This window comes from Rhodamnia argentea, chromosome 4 (genome assembly GCF_020921035.1).
Source record: "Rhodamnia argentea isolate NSW1041297 chromosome 4, ASM2092103v1, whole genome shotgun sequence".
NCBI classification, from domain to species: domain Eukaryota; kingdom Viridiplantae; phylum Streptophyta; class Magnoliopsida; order Myrtales; family Myrtaceae; genus Rhodamnia; species Rhodamnia argentea.
In genome coordinates, this window is record NC_063153.1 from 3,527,277 (window position 1) to 3,542,710 (window position 15,434).

The following is a 15,434-nucleotide window of genomic DNA, read 5'->3' on the forward strand; positions in this document are numbered from 1 at the left end:
CAATGATTTCCAGAGATGCCATTCAATTCTCTTTCTTTGAACAGAACATCATTCTGAGTGCTGCAGATCTTGCAGAAGTTCTCAATACAAACTATCTACCTTCACTCTAATTCCTATCTTTAATGATACTATCTACAAAGACTTGTCGGGAAATCCAAATCTGTCCGGAGCAAACAAACTTCATGTTGAGCATTAACACTTTCCTCAAAGAAGCATCATTCTGCATGAAGTAGTCATAAACCGCCTTAGGCCCAAGGGATCATCAAACACTGATGTTTCTCGATTTGAAGCCAAACTCATTTGGGTTATCCTAAATGGAAAATCTTTCTCTCTTCCATGTCTTATCTTTCTACATATGCGTAGAACAGTAAGGAAGAACAAGGGACAATTACCTTATAGATCATTGATCCCCGGGATCTTTGAATATCTAAGAATAGTGATTCCACCGTAGCTCTGATCTTTGGAAGTTCCTCAAGGCAGTACCAGTGAAACAATGTTCATCAAGATGGGGTACACGTTTGAGAAGGGGTAGTGGACAGACAAAAAGAAGAAAGTTATCTTGATAGATCTCCCAGTGGCAAAGATTACTCGGAGCGTGGCTGCTGAAAAATCTATCGAGGCTTCTCCAACAGGGCCATCTCAAAGTCCACTCGAAAGAGGAGGATGAAGGCGGTGACTCAAAAGTCCACCATGTCTAGACCGAAGAAGAGAAAACTTGTCAAGAAGTTGCTTGAAATGATGGAGAAAGGGCAAACTTCCGACAATTCCTTGGTAAGTAATAATGAGATTGAACCATTGTGAAGTCAACCTTTAAGGATGAGGCTGCAGCTCGGATGGAACAGCAAGAGAAGGAGAAAGAAGAAAAAGAGAGAGAAGAAGGGAGAGTATAAGAAAGACAGCAGGATGCCCCCGTTAAAGTAAGAGTGGATGTCCAAATGAAGGACAAGGAGATTGATGAACCTTCCGATGTTCAAGAGACTAAAAAAGTAGTGCGGAGTTATGAAGAGATGTTGACACAGACTTAAGCAGAGCAAATTGAACAGGTTAATATCTTTTAATTCATTCCGAGTGAAGGGGTTGCACCTAGAGAAGCTATATATGAGGGAGGGGACACACCAATGGAAGTTGATGCTGCTAACACAGTAGATTCTCTAGGCAAGACTACCTCGGATGCTCCACCACATGACACATCAGCTTCATTATCCGAGATGCGTGCTATGACTTAAGGGGAGTCTTCTAATGTGGGTACTCGGACTAATGATTTGGGTGGTACTATTGACTCAGAGCTTCTCAGAGTATTGGTGCAGAGGCAGAGAGAGATGGATGAAAAATTGATAGATATTTGGACTTCTCTGCACTTGGATGTTGAAGGACTAAAGGTTAAAATGGATTCTGAAGTCGGGCAGCTTAAGCAGGCCATATCCTCGAATGTAGGCCTCACGGAATCACAATTGGGCCTTTTGGACATGAAGATCTTGGACATGAAGAAGGATCTTGATTAGAAAATTAATCATCTAACCAAATTTGTCCTTGTCCAACTCCCCGTTGACCAAGTTCCAACAACTCCACTCCATCCCCATTCACATCTACTCCAGCTCCAACTTCTCAAAATTAAAAACTCTCCTTATTTTGGTGTTTTTAAATTTTTGGTGTTCGAATCTGTGTCAGATTGTTTCTGATTTCTAAACCCCGATTTGTTGACTTTTACGTTAACTGTTTGATTGATTGTTTATGAATGAATTTACTTCAGCATTAGAGAATATATATTTTCTAGTAGTTCACCATAGCCTTTTGTGCTGATGACAAAAAGGGGGAAAAGATGTGTAATATCAATTATATGTTATTCTCCATAGCTTATGTGATATGATCTATAGGTTCCTAAGTTGAGTTATAACTGGTTTATATATATCTTATCCTCAAGAAAAAGATGTCATGTGCATCTAACAAGAACAGATAATGTGATCAAAAGGGGAGAAGTTATGTGACCAAAGAGTAACATTATCATACGGGATATGTTCTGAACAAGTTATATTTTGAACAGGTTAGATAGGTTATGTTTGAACAGGTTAAACAGATTGAGTTGAATAGACTAATCGGATCAAGTTGAGAACAGGTTGAACTGGTTCTTAGCTTTAGGAACAAGTTCTAAGAGCATTATAGAACAAGATGTTCTGAGTAATATAGTACGGAATCATCTAATGTACTATGCTTTGAAAAGTTACACTGCTATAATCTTCTCTAGATTATTAAGATGTAATAAGTTCTCGAAAATCATGTGCTTTGATCACGATGCATTTAATACCCTCTGTTCACATACTTCAAGATTTGAATGCTTTATACTTATGTAGGTATAACTCTAAATCACTATGGTACGGGCTTTAAAAGTTTTGAGAGTAGAAACAAGATCATATTCAAATTTCAAATTCATCTCTATCTCGGAACTTTTTCTCTTGCTAAAATATAAGATATAAAGCGATGTATTATCATTTAGCAAGACCTCATTGAGTAGCAAAGTTATTATGTTACTCACGTCTTTTTACTTAACAAATTGATTTTCTTATGGATAGTTCTGTCATCATCAAAAAGGGGGAGATTGTTGAGAAAAACCCCTAAGTGATTTTGAAGTTGACAAAAACTTCATGCACTCTTGATCCGGGTTAATGCGGTGAAATATTTATTTTGCAAATTGTCCAATGGTGTGAGAATACATAGGATTAAATCTGGTAAAAGGTGGCTCAAATGTTACTACGAGGAATTCGGACGTTGTGTCGAGCTCGGACATTGAGCGAGGAAGTTCAGACGTTGGAATAACGCTCAAGCTTTGAGAGAAGTATTTTATGCGCAATAACTAGAACATCAAGAAACATTTAAGGATTATTTAATTGACATATTACATCATCACAACGGCTAATAATCGGCTTGGATCGTTCTTGAAGATTCTCTATGATGAAGATCAACTAAGGGCGTGGATCAAATAGACGAGCATAATTTTCCTAATGGAGAATTCCATTATGGAAACCCATGATCATAATTGTATGTGCGATTTGATCCAATGGGGAATACTTTTCTTTGGCAGCCCTTAACAGCTACGAGATTTTCTTTTGGGATATAGTCTCGTCCAATTGGGTAGTTTTAGAGAGCAATCCTCTGGAGGCCATGCAACAGATAGTTGAAGGTGGAGGAGTACAAAAGACATCTCAAAGTCGAATAGAACAGAGGTTGGCGTAAGAGCGAAAAGGATTCTAAATTCCAAGATCGAGATAACTTCATTTTTAATATTCTCCTTGATATATTCACTGTAAAACTTAGAGGTGCACACATGAGTATTGAGCATTAGATGTGGAGTCTTTCGTCTCAAGGGAGATCACTAAGTTGTAATCTCCGAGCAATTAACTAGTAGAATCCAACCGATTGGCTGCCGACTTGAAGAAGTGGACATAGGCTTGAATAAAGCTGAACCATTACAAATCCATTGTGTAGTTTTTTATGCCTTACTTACCTCCGATTATATCTTGTAATAGTAAAACCGTGCACGCTACCTATTCTGCAATCTTACATGTGCTAATCATCGGAGGATCAAGCCTTGAGTTTATTCGATCTATAATTTCGCAATTGTTTGTTGAAATACTCAGTAAACACCCATTCACCCCCTCTAGGTAATAACACTAGCCCCAACAACTTTGGTATCGAAGTATATGAAACCGGAGTGATAAGGCGCGCTAGTAGTTGAAATGTTTGGTAGGCATATATATGATAAAACTTACAAGTGCATGTGATTGTGTTTGTTATGGGATCGGCAGTAGTTTATGCTACTTTTTAGTTAAGAGGTATGTTGGCTACTACTTAAGAATTAACGATCTTGCGGTTATTGATGTTGTACTATGGTGGCCAATGTGTAGAAAGTGGTTATGATTTTCCATCCGTCCGAATTGATGAGATTGGTGGTTTTATGACATGGATTCTATTAGTTTTGGATCTAGATAAAGTGATGATCAAGAAAGATTAGTATGAGTTAGAAGTGGTTGACCTGTACAAGTTGGATTTGGTGGTCGACGAATGGTTCTATGACATAGAGGTCCAAAATTAGTGGTTGAATTGTGAGTCTTGATGCATTGAGGGACATGAATCACAAGTGATTCGAGTTGAAGTTGTACATGCATTGCACATGTTTCTTGCATTAAAACAGTTGAGTTTTTGAATGTACGTGCATTCTCATCATTACCAATTATTTTAAGTGAACTTTATAAACTATAAAGCTTGGGATGGGACAAGTTACACGGGATACCTAACAACCGTGAACTTGTTATGGAACTTGTCAAGTGGGATTCCCTTTGTAGATGTGTGGCTTGGGGATGAATCGGGTGAAGGCCGGTGGACCTGTAATCACTCGATCTAATGATGGTGAGGAGTAGTATCGGGGCAAAGTGGCTTAAGCAAGGAGCGACTCCTAGCAAACTTTGAAGATCACGACGGGGGCAAGAATTAACCAAGTCATACATTGAAAAAGCAGGTATAGGTGTTGAGCTAGGTTCGAGTTGTTTTTGAAACCTAAATCTTTTTCAAAGTTGGAACAGTTCTCAAATTGTGAAGTGTTTTTGAACTAAGTTGTTTTCGATATCGGAAATGTCTTCCCGATTTAAACTAAAGCATTTTTTACATGATATATGCATGGCACTACATTACATTTGAGACGGTGAATGAAAGGATGAACGGATAAGATGCCGGGATAAGAAATGCCTACGATGCCTTGTGGGAGTTGGTGAAAATGAATGAATACCTCCACTGTGCGTATTTGGAGATGACTCTTGCCTTGCGAATATAGGGGTGTATGTATATCCGTGGACATGGAGATCTACAGAAGTCTAGAGAGTATACAAGAATGCCCGAGAACATGGTGACCCCGGAGATCTAGGGTGCGAACTAGAAATGACCCACATGGGCTGGTTAGCAATTCGATAGTGCCATTAGATGGGCGTGGAATTTTTTAGGCCGTAACCAACAGAACGACAGGCATAGCATGCTGAGTTGGCATTTATGAATGGAAAACATCATTGAGATGTGATAAGTGATGCTGGATGATTTGATTGACATATTGGACATTAGTGAGTTCATTATGACGCCATTGGAATTGGCGAGTTGTGGCAACAAACTTGAGTCGTTTGTTGTCCTATAGTGTATCGATCATTGATTTTGTTCGTGATGGCATTGGAGAAATGCTGAGTGGTCTTTGACATGCTAGTTGTGACTTCGTGGTGCTATAGTGTGTCGATGGAGTACGCCGAAGATGATAGTCGAAGGGGAGCAGTTATGTTTTTGTGTAGCTTCCCATCTGTTATTATCTTTTGAAATGATTAATATACATATAACATTTTTTGTGTGTGTGTATGTGTAAGTATTTTCATAATTTGTTGAATGATCTTATTGATAACGTGAAACATGTGGTGAACTTGTTGAGGCCATACCCTTTAGGCATGCCTATCCTTGAATGCACTTGTATGATGGCTTGATGTTTGTTTCGTTTTCCGCATGCGCTAATATATAAATAATATCATATTAAAGAAAAGACAAGCGAGTAGGTTGGGACGTCACAACAAAATAATGAGACCAATTGTAAGTGTATATTTCCCAAAGGACCCATAAAATCTTAATTTGGAATTTATCACATTACTTATATGTGTCGAAAATGCCTAGCTTATTTGCTTCTTTTTTTTTAATATATTGCCTATATTTATGTGTATTCTATTTGTTTAGCATAAAATGAATATTTTGAAAAAAAAATTCCAAAAATTGATCACTTGTATTCTTTAAAATAAGTAATCAATCAAAAATATTTTTCTTATCGACAATAATTTATGTCTAAATATTTTCATGGACAATAAAAAAATTCATTCGGTCATTTTTGTGAGGTATATAAATAATCATTTTTAGGTAAATATTTTTCAAATCATATATTTTTCTTGAAACGATCGGAACCTTGGTTCTAACTGTCAAATTATTTGATAAATCAATTCAATAGACGGTGACCGGTGCATCCACATCCCTAATATGTTAGTGCTCAAAGAAGTCCACTAGCCAAAATGGAAAAGTCCAAATGGCCCCTTTTTTGGTGTGGGCACGAGGGACCTTGGACTGTTTAAAAGACCATGGATGGACAGCTTAAAAGACCTCGAAGCACATACACCCCCTAAAAATCCACACAGAGGAAGGAGACATCTCCCACAAATTTGCCTATTTTCTTCTTTGGACGAACCAAGGATGTTGCATCTCCTACTTCCGTTGCTGCTGTTCATCTCCAACGTTGTACGATCACACTCAGCCATCATCGAGAGCCTGCCGGGTTTCACCGGAGATCTTCCCTTCAAACTCGAAACCGGGTCAGTCTGTATTATTGGCTTATGAGCAATTACAGCGTAGCAAATGACTTGATTTGCTAATTTCTTTCTTTATCCTCAACAGCTATATACATATGTGTTTTCCCTTCTTGATGTTTGCTTGAACGGTGGTGAAACAAAAATGGTGCAGATACGTAGGGGTAGGAGAGTTGGAGGAAGTGCAGCTATTTTACTACTTCCTAGAGTCTGAAAGGAGCCCCAAGGATGACCCTTTGTTGCTTTGGCTCGCCGGCGGTCCCGGTTGCTCCGCTTTGTCCGCCCTGCTCTTCCAAATAGGTCCATTTCTCGTCATCGTTGCCATCGTCGTCATCTTCTTCTTTCTTTTGCTTCCTTGTGCCATTATGTTTCTGGTGACACGGAGCTTTCTCAGGCTTCTTTATTCTCTGTTTTCTCGAAGATTATTTAGAATATAATATGTTATACAGTACACAAATGATTAATAAGCATTGTGGTTGAACCGAACTTCCCACGAATATATGATAAGATATTGGGGAGCTCATAGCAACTTTTTACGATATGATGTATGTATTTGTCAATTTAAATAAAAAACAATATCAAATATTTATCCGATATCTGCTGCAAAAAAATCTCAAAGCAAATGATGTATCTACAAAAATATAGTACCCGAGTAAACATTCCTTATGCAAACAGTAATCAAATGTTAAATACTAAGAGTCCCATTGTCTCTTCTCTAATTTTTCTCCCCTTCTTTTTGCCAGGATTCCCTACCGAAACCCCTGTCGGAAAAGTATATATGCGTATATACAATATGCTATTGAACCATGCATGCACATATCCACGATAAATTAATACACATGCAATTAAGTCATAAAACTTTTAAAAAGTGCAACTAAGTCCTAAAATTTGTTAGAAGGTACAATTGAGTCTTAAAACTTTCAAAAAGTGCGGTCAAATACTAAAACTTGTCAGATTTGTGAAATCATATTTTTCCTTTGATTACACATTTTGAAAGTTTTAGGACTCGATTGCACTTTTGTGACAGGTTTTAGAACTTAATTGTACTTTTTGAAAATTTTAAAACTCAATTGCATTTTCGTGAGAAGTTTTAGGACTTCCAGTGCACTCATTCTTAAAAAAATTATAACCTTGAACCTGCTTAGAGGCGTGGAAGCAACTAAGCATACAAGTCCTTCTTTGTCGATAATATTTAGGCATCAATGCTAAACTTATATTGTACTAGCAATAAAATAATAGTTGCGCTCCATTAAAAATACGAGGATTTTCAATTACAAAAGGGTCTTATTTCAATCCAGCACTTACAAGTTGGTCCCATCTCAACCAAAACGACAATTTTTTTTTTCTAGGTGGGCTACTCTATAAAAGAGGATTGGTTTTCTATTTTTTATTCTTTTCTAAAATAGAAGATTGTTGAGAAAACGTCCGATTGATGTCATCTTCTCGCTTCTCGTTTTCCCTTGGCAGAAAATAGAGAATCAATCTCAAAATCACATCTTTTCTCTTGACGAGAACCAAGGCGCTTACTGTAGTGCTAAATTATTTTCGAATCACTTAATAGCCAATTCTTTTAAATGATTATTTGAGTGTCAACTTCGATTTGCTTAGCTGGAAATCCTATGTGGCCTTTTTTTTTAATTAATAACTTAAGGCTTTGTGGCTCGTCGGAGAATCCAATCAGCAATAAAAATGATAAAAATTAAAAATATATTGAAAAATTTTTAAAAAAATTAGAAAAATTAGCTAAAAAGAAAAAGAAAGGACTTGCAGTGGGGAGGGCTTGCACAATCCTATTCTTAGCGGGATTTATCATTTTCAATGGTCCAAATTCAGTGTAGCATATATATGTATAACATTCACAACATAACTTCTTGCTCTTAGACCAACTCTATTCTTTATTCGTGTTGCACCTACACGTCACACTTTTGCTTTATTTATACATATCCTAGTACTGGCGTAAATCCTGCCGCGCTTATGTATTGTTGTTGTGTGTGCAACGTGATTTTAGTTGGCATGTAATAGCAGTGCGAAGTTAAAATGGAAAACAGTTTTCTTGAGACTTTCGTTTGGGAAAGAGTTTGCGCACGAGATTTATTATGGACGAAGGCCCCATATCGACTAAATATCCATAGAACGGTCCAAAGATAAAACCATTTAAATGGTTTCGATCACCGATGATGTTGATATTTCTATGTTTTTGCACAGGTCCGTTGCAGTTTGATTATTCAAATTCCAGCGGAAATAAACCGTTATTGAAATTAAATCCCTATTCTTGGACGAAGGTGAATTGCCTTTATTTTTTTAAGGTTTAATATTGTTTACTTTATCAACATTAAAAGTTGTCCCTTTTTTCTTACAACAGATAGCCAACATTATATTTTTGGATGCACCTGTGGGTACGGGATTTTCATACGCAACGACAGGGAGAGCATACAATAGTAGTGACACTTCCTCGGCAGCACAAACGTATGAGTTCTTAAGAAAGGTAATCATTTTAATTAGGGTTAATATCAATAAAAATTACAAATTGGTACCTGACATATTTATCCTAAACTATTTATATCTCGCCAAAAATCTCAAATTAGTACCTTGTCAACCAGCAATATAATCGCCTTAAGTAATTTGTTTTTGGTTTCATAGTTTTAGGAAGGACTTCTCTGTCGTAATTAATTTTGTAATCTATGGATTCCTACCTAAATTCACGATAATTATTCTGCGAATGAAGTCGCCCTGCGTGGGTCGATAGGAATCCTCAAATTTGCCAAAGGAGCATTTCTTTTTTGTTTTCCCTAATAAAAAAAAAAACCATGGGAAAACAGCCATTTTTCTTTGCCAATGGGAAAAAAATCGATTGACTGTGATAAATTGTGAATTTCGCAGCATAATTATTCATTCCGCCCCTATCAAGTTCGAATTTTGCTTCAACGGAAGAGCACCCATTGCTCTTTATGGTTATACTTACTAGTTCCTTTTGGGTGCACTTTTTTTTTTTTTTTTGTTGGGTCGAATTTTGGGTACGATTGGACGTTACATTTTTTTTTTTTTTCCTTTTTGAACTGTCGAATCTAGAAATTCTCGAGGCAAAGATCGTGACAGGACGAACAGACAAATGTTTACACAGTGAGTTGCATGTTGGGCTGTCCAGGACACAAGTTGCAGCAACTTGCAACGATTTCTGTCTCTCCTCGAGACAAAAAAAGCGAGGGCGGATGATTCCCACCGCACACGTATTTCGCTGGCCCGAATCCGACTCTCCTCTTTGCAATGGAAAGAGAGAGGATAAGAACAGTTTTGCGTAATGATCCGGGATACGAATTCAATTCAGTTATGCTTCTACGAACTCAACATGATGCCTAGGAGACTGTTATCCTCTCTAGCTCTGGTGAGGTCAAGGGTCGTGAGGGACGCCCTCACCTAAGCGACTGTCGCCCTCGCTAGTCACCCCCCGCCTAGGCTCACCTCTGGCCTGGGAGAGCGACCCTTGCTTGTGGTTAGTGAGCATGGCCCTCCCTTGTATGGCCACTCCCTTGTCTAGCCACTTGCTTGTCCAGCCATAGGAAAAAAAGAAAATAAATGGAAACAAAAAGAAAGTAAAGAAAAGCATAAAAGAAAGAAAAGAAAAGAAAATAATTAAAAATTCAAGAAAAAAAATTGTTCACCTCAACACTTGCCACATCACTAGGATGCCGATGTCCATGTCAGTAATGTTTGTCCAAAATTGATCGAAAGGACTACTTTATCAAATCTAAAAATTGGGGAGAGCAAAATTGACAAAATTAAAAAGGCTTATAACTAAATTGACGGCCGCATAATGAATTGTAGATTTTGGTCAGGATACTAGTTTTGAATATGTCATGAAACGAAAATTGATTTCAGGTAAATGTGCATAAGATACTAGTTTAAGATTTTTTGTGGTATATAAATTCTTTCAATAAAAATCAACATTATGTGACCTCCGAATAACTATAAGACCCTAAGGTAATTATCATGCTAATTATCTGTACAATTCCTCATTTGTTTTCCTTTTTTTCTGATGCAGTGGCTTATGGCTCATCTCAAATTCCTCACAAATCCGCTTTACATCACCGGTGATTCTTATTCCGGTGTTGTCGTTCCCATCATCGTTCAAGAAGTATACGATGGTGCGCATCCTTGGTTTTTTCGTTTTTTTTTCCTTTTGTCCGACTCCTTTTCTCAGAAAGCTATTTCTCTTCATGAATGGAAAATCTGTTTGCTTCTCTATATAGGAAATGAAGCTGGACGCGAGCCCCCACTGAATCTCAAAGTACGTAATAATCTTGCGATTTCTTTCTTTATGCAATATTCTTTATCGACATTGAATAACGTTAGGACATCAAATCTGTTAGTACCATGCCATATCCATAAGGTGAAGCATTATAATTTTGGTTATATGAACAGGGTTATGTGCTAGGTAACCCGGTGACTTGCCAAGAAAAGGACATCAGTCAAAGAGTTCGATACGGGCACGAAATGGCTCTCATTTCAGATGAACTTTATGAGGTGAATTTACAATGTTATTCTTTATCATAGAAAATGGTAATAATACTAATAGCGGAATCGATGTTTTTTCTGATTTTGTCTTTGGGTTCATGTTTTCAAGTCAACGAAAACGGACTGCAATGGAGATTATATGAACGTAGATCCCACCAATGGAGCGTGTCTAGCTGACCTTGAAATGGTATCAAGTGTAAGTGTTATTGTTAGCATATCCACCTCTCTCATGTTTTCTTGTAATAGAATGTCCGCTTTGAATCACTGAAATATGTTTCCCTATGAAATTTTCTAGTGCCTGGAGAAGATTTGTTTGCCTCATATATTGGAACCGAAATGTAATGTCATTTCTCCTAACCACACAAGGCTGAAATGGAGCAGGGCTATACTCGAAGAGAATATCGTCGACATCGTTTCGATGTCCCAACAATCCAAGCCGTGGTGTCGGGTACATCCTAGATTAAAACACTCAAAATGCGTGAACACAATATCTAAAAGTGTAGTATCCATCTATATGTGTAAGATAATATATGATGAAACATATGAATCTGGATAAATTGCTAATGTGTTGTTTCACTTACTTCAATTCTCCGTCTACAGGACTATAATTATTTGTACTCCTACATTTGGGCCAACGATATGAAAGTCCGTGAAGCCCTTCACGTACGAGAGGTACGAGGAAACTTTCTCTTCCCGGGCATCGCCGACATTCATATGTTGATTTTGATTACTAATAATGACGTTCAGGGCACGAAGAAAGAGTGGAACAGATGCAACCACAGCCTATCTTACACAATGGACGTTCTTAATAGTGTAGTTTATCATAGATACCTCTCTAAGAAATCCCTCCGTGCCCTAATTTACAGGTGACGCAACATTAGCTAAATGATTAACTTTCTCATCCTGCTTCAATTTTCTATATAGTCGACTTGCTTTTTGTATAGATCAACTATTTTTTTTTTCCTATTGTTGACAAAAAGAATTCTTGGTGTAGTGGTGATCATGACTTGGGCATCCCATACGTGGGTACACTGGACTGGATAAGATCACTTAACTTAACTTTACTTGGTTTGTGGTCACCTTGGTTTGTCGAAGGTCAAGTAGCCGGGTAATATATTCTCCCTTATCCACTATGATAAATATACTTCATTTTTTTTTCTGGAATTTAGTTTACTTGATCCTCGTCCTCTCATGAATGTTTAGCTTTGTACTTAGCTCGATGACAAACTAAGTAGAAAAAAAATTCTTTCTTATCTCAGTTTCTCATTACTAATAGAACATAAAATAAAGATAATAAGTTCACTTAATTTATTGCTATTATTTTGTTCTATATACTATTAGAAATAGAATTCATTATCTTTAATGATGCCTTGAGCATTCATGATCTGCTTGTATATCTATCTATCTATGCTGCGCAACTGAACCTTCCTCATGCAAATTTTTCATTCGACTAACTGTTAACTCTGTGTACTCTGAACACCACAACAAAAAAGTCCCCATAGGGTGGATTTTTTCACTCCCACCCCCTTCCTCGAACCCTCAAGTCAGTTTAATACACTCTTTTAAGAATTTGTGGCTCACAATATATTATTTTTCTCATAATTATTTAAGGACTATTATGCTAGCAAAGTCCTTAAAATACCACGTCAAACGGCTTATCTATTATTGTTACAGGGCTTTGTGCAAAACTGGTGTTATCACTTACTTTACTTGTCAACCATTACATAACAAAGAAGTCATGACCATTTTGTTGCTCAAAAGCCTCATATGGCTATTTTGGTGAATTTGAGTTTGAAAATTTGACTTTCTTGCAAATTGTCTCATTTACGGTTCGAGTCCTCATTTCAAAAATTTTTATTGAAGGTAGAACGGATTTTAGACTCTTTTGAGCCAATTTTTAAGTTTGTAAGGCTTCAATTCTGTGAACATTTATGCATTTCGTCTTTAAAATCAAATTTCTTGTATCTAACTTCCCTTTTGCATGCACACACGTGTTCATTGCGAGCGCTCGAGGAGTTGTAAAATGTCATATTCCTTAACTTATTAATTTGTCTGGACAGTTACTCTATTGCATATGTGGAAAATCATTGGTATGATTTAACATTTACAACAATCAAGGTTAGACCAACTCTCCTCCATTGTTTGCTGTTTTTATCCTTTTACATTACATATATAAGAAAAAGATTATCTGAAGTGAAATGATTGTACCTTTTAACCCTTTTGCGAGGTGCAGGGAGGGGGGCACACAGCTCCGGAGTATAAACCCGAAGAATGTCTTGCAATGATTAATAGATGGCTTTCTTATTACCCTCTCTAGTTAATTTTAATTGGTCGTTGGTTTAATATTGGAGCCAATCCGAATTTGTCACCTAATAGTAATGTGATTATGGATATATTTGTTGTGTCATTTTATCCAATGATTGGAAAAATGACGGCATCGGTGCCACAACTCTTGTATGATGCCTGCTTTGTTGAAAAAGTTTCTAATACAATCGTATAAGTTTTTCACATTTGAAAAGCGATTGTTCAATTCACTCCGGTGACTTAGTTTGCTGGATAATTTGACATGGCTCGCCAAAAGTACTTAAATGGACATTTTAAAAAAGTTTTGGTACTAACATGATTGTTTTTTAAGAATTGACACTAAATCGATCATTTGTCAATGTTTTGATGTCAAATTTCTAAATTTAGAAATTTGACATTACGATGATATGAGCCAACAGCAAAATTCACAAAGCAAATAGTTTTTAACTTTGCCACTCTTTTTCTTTGTTTTGTGAGACTCAAAAGAAAAACTATGGAGCAAACAGTTTCTCCAAGTAATATTGTGACATCATGTATTCTAACTCGTTTTCGAAATCTTGAATAAATAAGAAATCTCATTGATATATTTCAGTCTAATCTCACTCGGGAATGGTCCATCTTGAGCGGACTAACCAAATGGGAATGGCTAGCTAGTAAAATCAAGTACGTGGACCTAATAACTTGATCCTGGATGGACTCTTGGGCCATAAAAATTGTCGATGGAATATTTTGGACCAATATAGGCCGATCCAAGAATGATTAAGGAACGATTTGGGTAATATCCTACGCTTGGATCACGGGTGATTCCGTTTGACATCGTGTGGGTTCCAAACGTTTCTAAATTATTTTCTAACGATCGCATCCATCGGGACTAGTGATTGACCCTCGCAATTGAATGACAACCAAAGTCGCCATGGCTCGAGAAATTCTAAAACGTGATAATAATCACGGGTCGATACGCGTAACTCCTAAAAACCGCCCGTTAGTTTGAAATACGTTGAAATTTCAATTGATCGAGATTGATCGCGAATCGAGCTTCGGAATTTGACGACGGATCTTCGGGGGTTTCAATAAATAAATTTTGGATGTTTCCTCATCCAAGGTACAATTTCTTCACGGTTCGCTCCAAAAGGGTTCGGGAAAAATAAATTTGAATTGGAAATGGGAAATTACCCATTTACCCTTGGAGAATACCCAAGATTTCACTTTGGCTCAAGGGTATTTTGGTCAATACCCCTCTGGCCGAAAATTTGGGCTATTCTTTAGTGAGAAATTACCATTCTACCCTTATTGACTTTGAAGACCAAAATATCTCTCTAAAAAATTATCCAACCTTTTATTAATCAAATTTTTGGCTATCTTCTTCATTATTGCAAGACAACTTTCTCTCTCTAGCTCACTCTCTCTCTTTGGCCGAAATTTTCTTTCCCTCATCCTCCATTGCCGAAAAATTTTCCAAGCCTCGCTGAATTCACCTTGGATCGCCGGAGCTCGATTACCGCCGGGAACTACCGGGAACCGCTGAATTTTTTGGGTTTTTAGCCGAGCAAAGGAAGTCGACGGAGCCGCCGGATTGGAATCAAAACTTCCCTCGATTTCTTGCCACAAAACTTGCTAAAATTGTGGTAAGTTGGTCCCTAACCTTAGATTCGATATCTAGGGTGCTAATAGACTTGAGATTGAGTAGGTTTGGGTGAAAAATTGGTTGGTTTTGTTCATTTTCATGCCTTAGCCGAGAATGAAGTAGCTGGCTAGTGATTTCACCTAGAGAGGGGTGAATAGGTGATAGAGTCTGAATGTAAGAAATTATTGCGGAACTTAGATCATACGGTGTAAAACAGACATCTCGGATGATGAAGCTAGAGTATATCGCAACAAACAAGTAATTCAATTGATGCGGGATATGTAATGAGATCAATGCGCGTTGTTCGTGTACCGTTTAGCTATCACAAGATACTTAGAGTGATCAGAGTAAGAGATGAGAAAAACTACACAGAGGAACTATAGTGGTTCGGCTTTGGTTAAGCCTACGTCCACTTCTTCGGCCGACATCCAATTGGCTGGATTTCACTAGTAAGCCGCTCGGAGGTTACGGTTCCGTGATCTCCTTGACACGCGGGACTTCAAACCTAGCGCTCAACACTCGTGTGTACACCTCCTCATAATTACAATGGATGGATCAAGAAGTGTGTTGGAAATGGAATTCACTCTATCTAAGAATTATGAACACTTTTCCCTTTTAACGCCGAT

At 37.4% G+C, this 15,434-nt stretch overlaps 1 protein-coding gene across 1 annotated transcript; it reads left to right on the top strand.

Annotated features, from left to right (window-relative positions):
• Positions 1–6,254: 6,254 nt before the first annotated feature.
• On the top strand, positions 6,255–13,197 carry LOC115756228 (serine carboxypeptidase-like 18). The gene is made up of 14 exons (XM_030695921.2): positions 6,255–6,374; positions 6,523–6,668; positions 8,574–8,650; positions 8,731–8,853; positions 10,408–10,510; positions 10,616–10,653; positions 10,788–10,889; positions 10,990–11,076; positions 11,176–11,328; positions 11,481–11,552; positions 11,628–11,746; positions 11,875–11,988; positions 12,941–12,998; positions 13,114–13,197. Exons 1-14 carry the CDS (start codon positions 6,256–6,258, stop codon positions 13,195–13,197), a joined length of 1,395 nt encoding a protein of 464 aa, XP_030551781.1. The 5' UTR covers position 6,255.
• Positions 13,198–15,434: the final 2,237 nt, after the last annotated feature.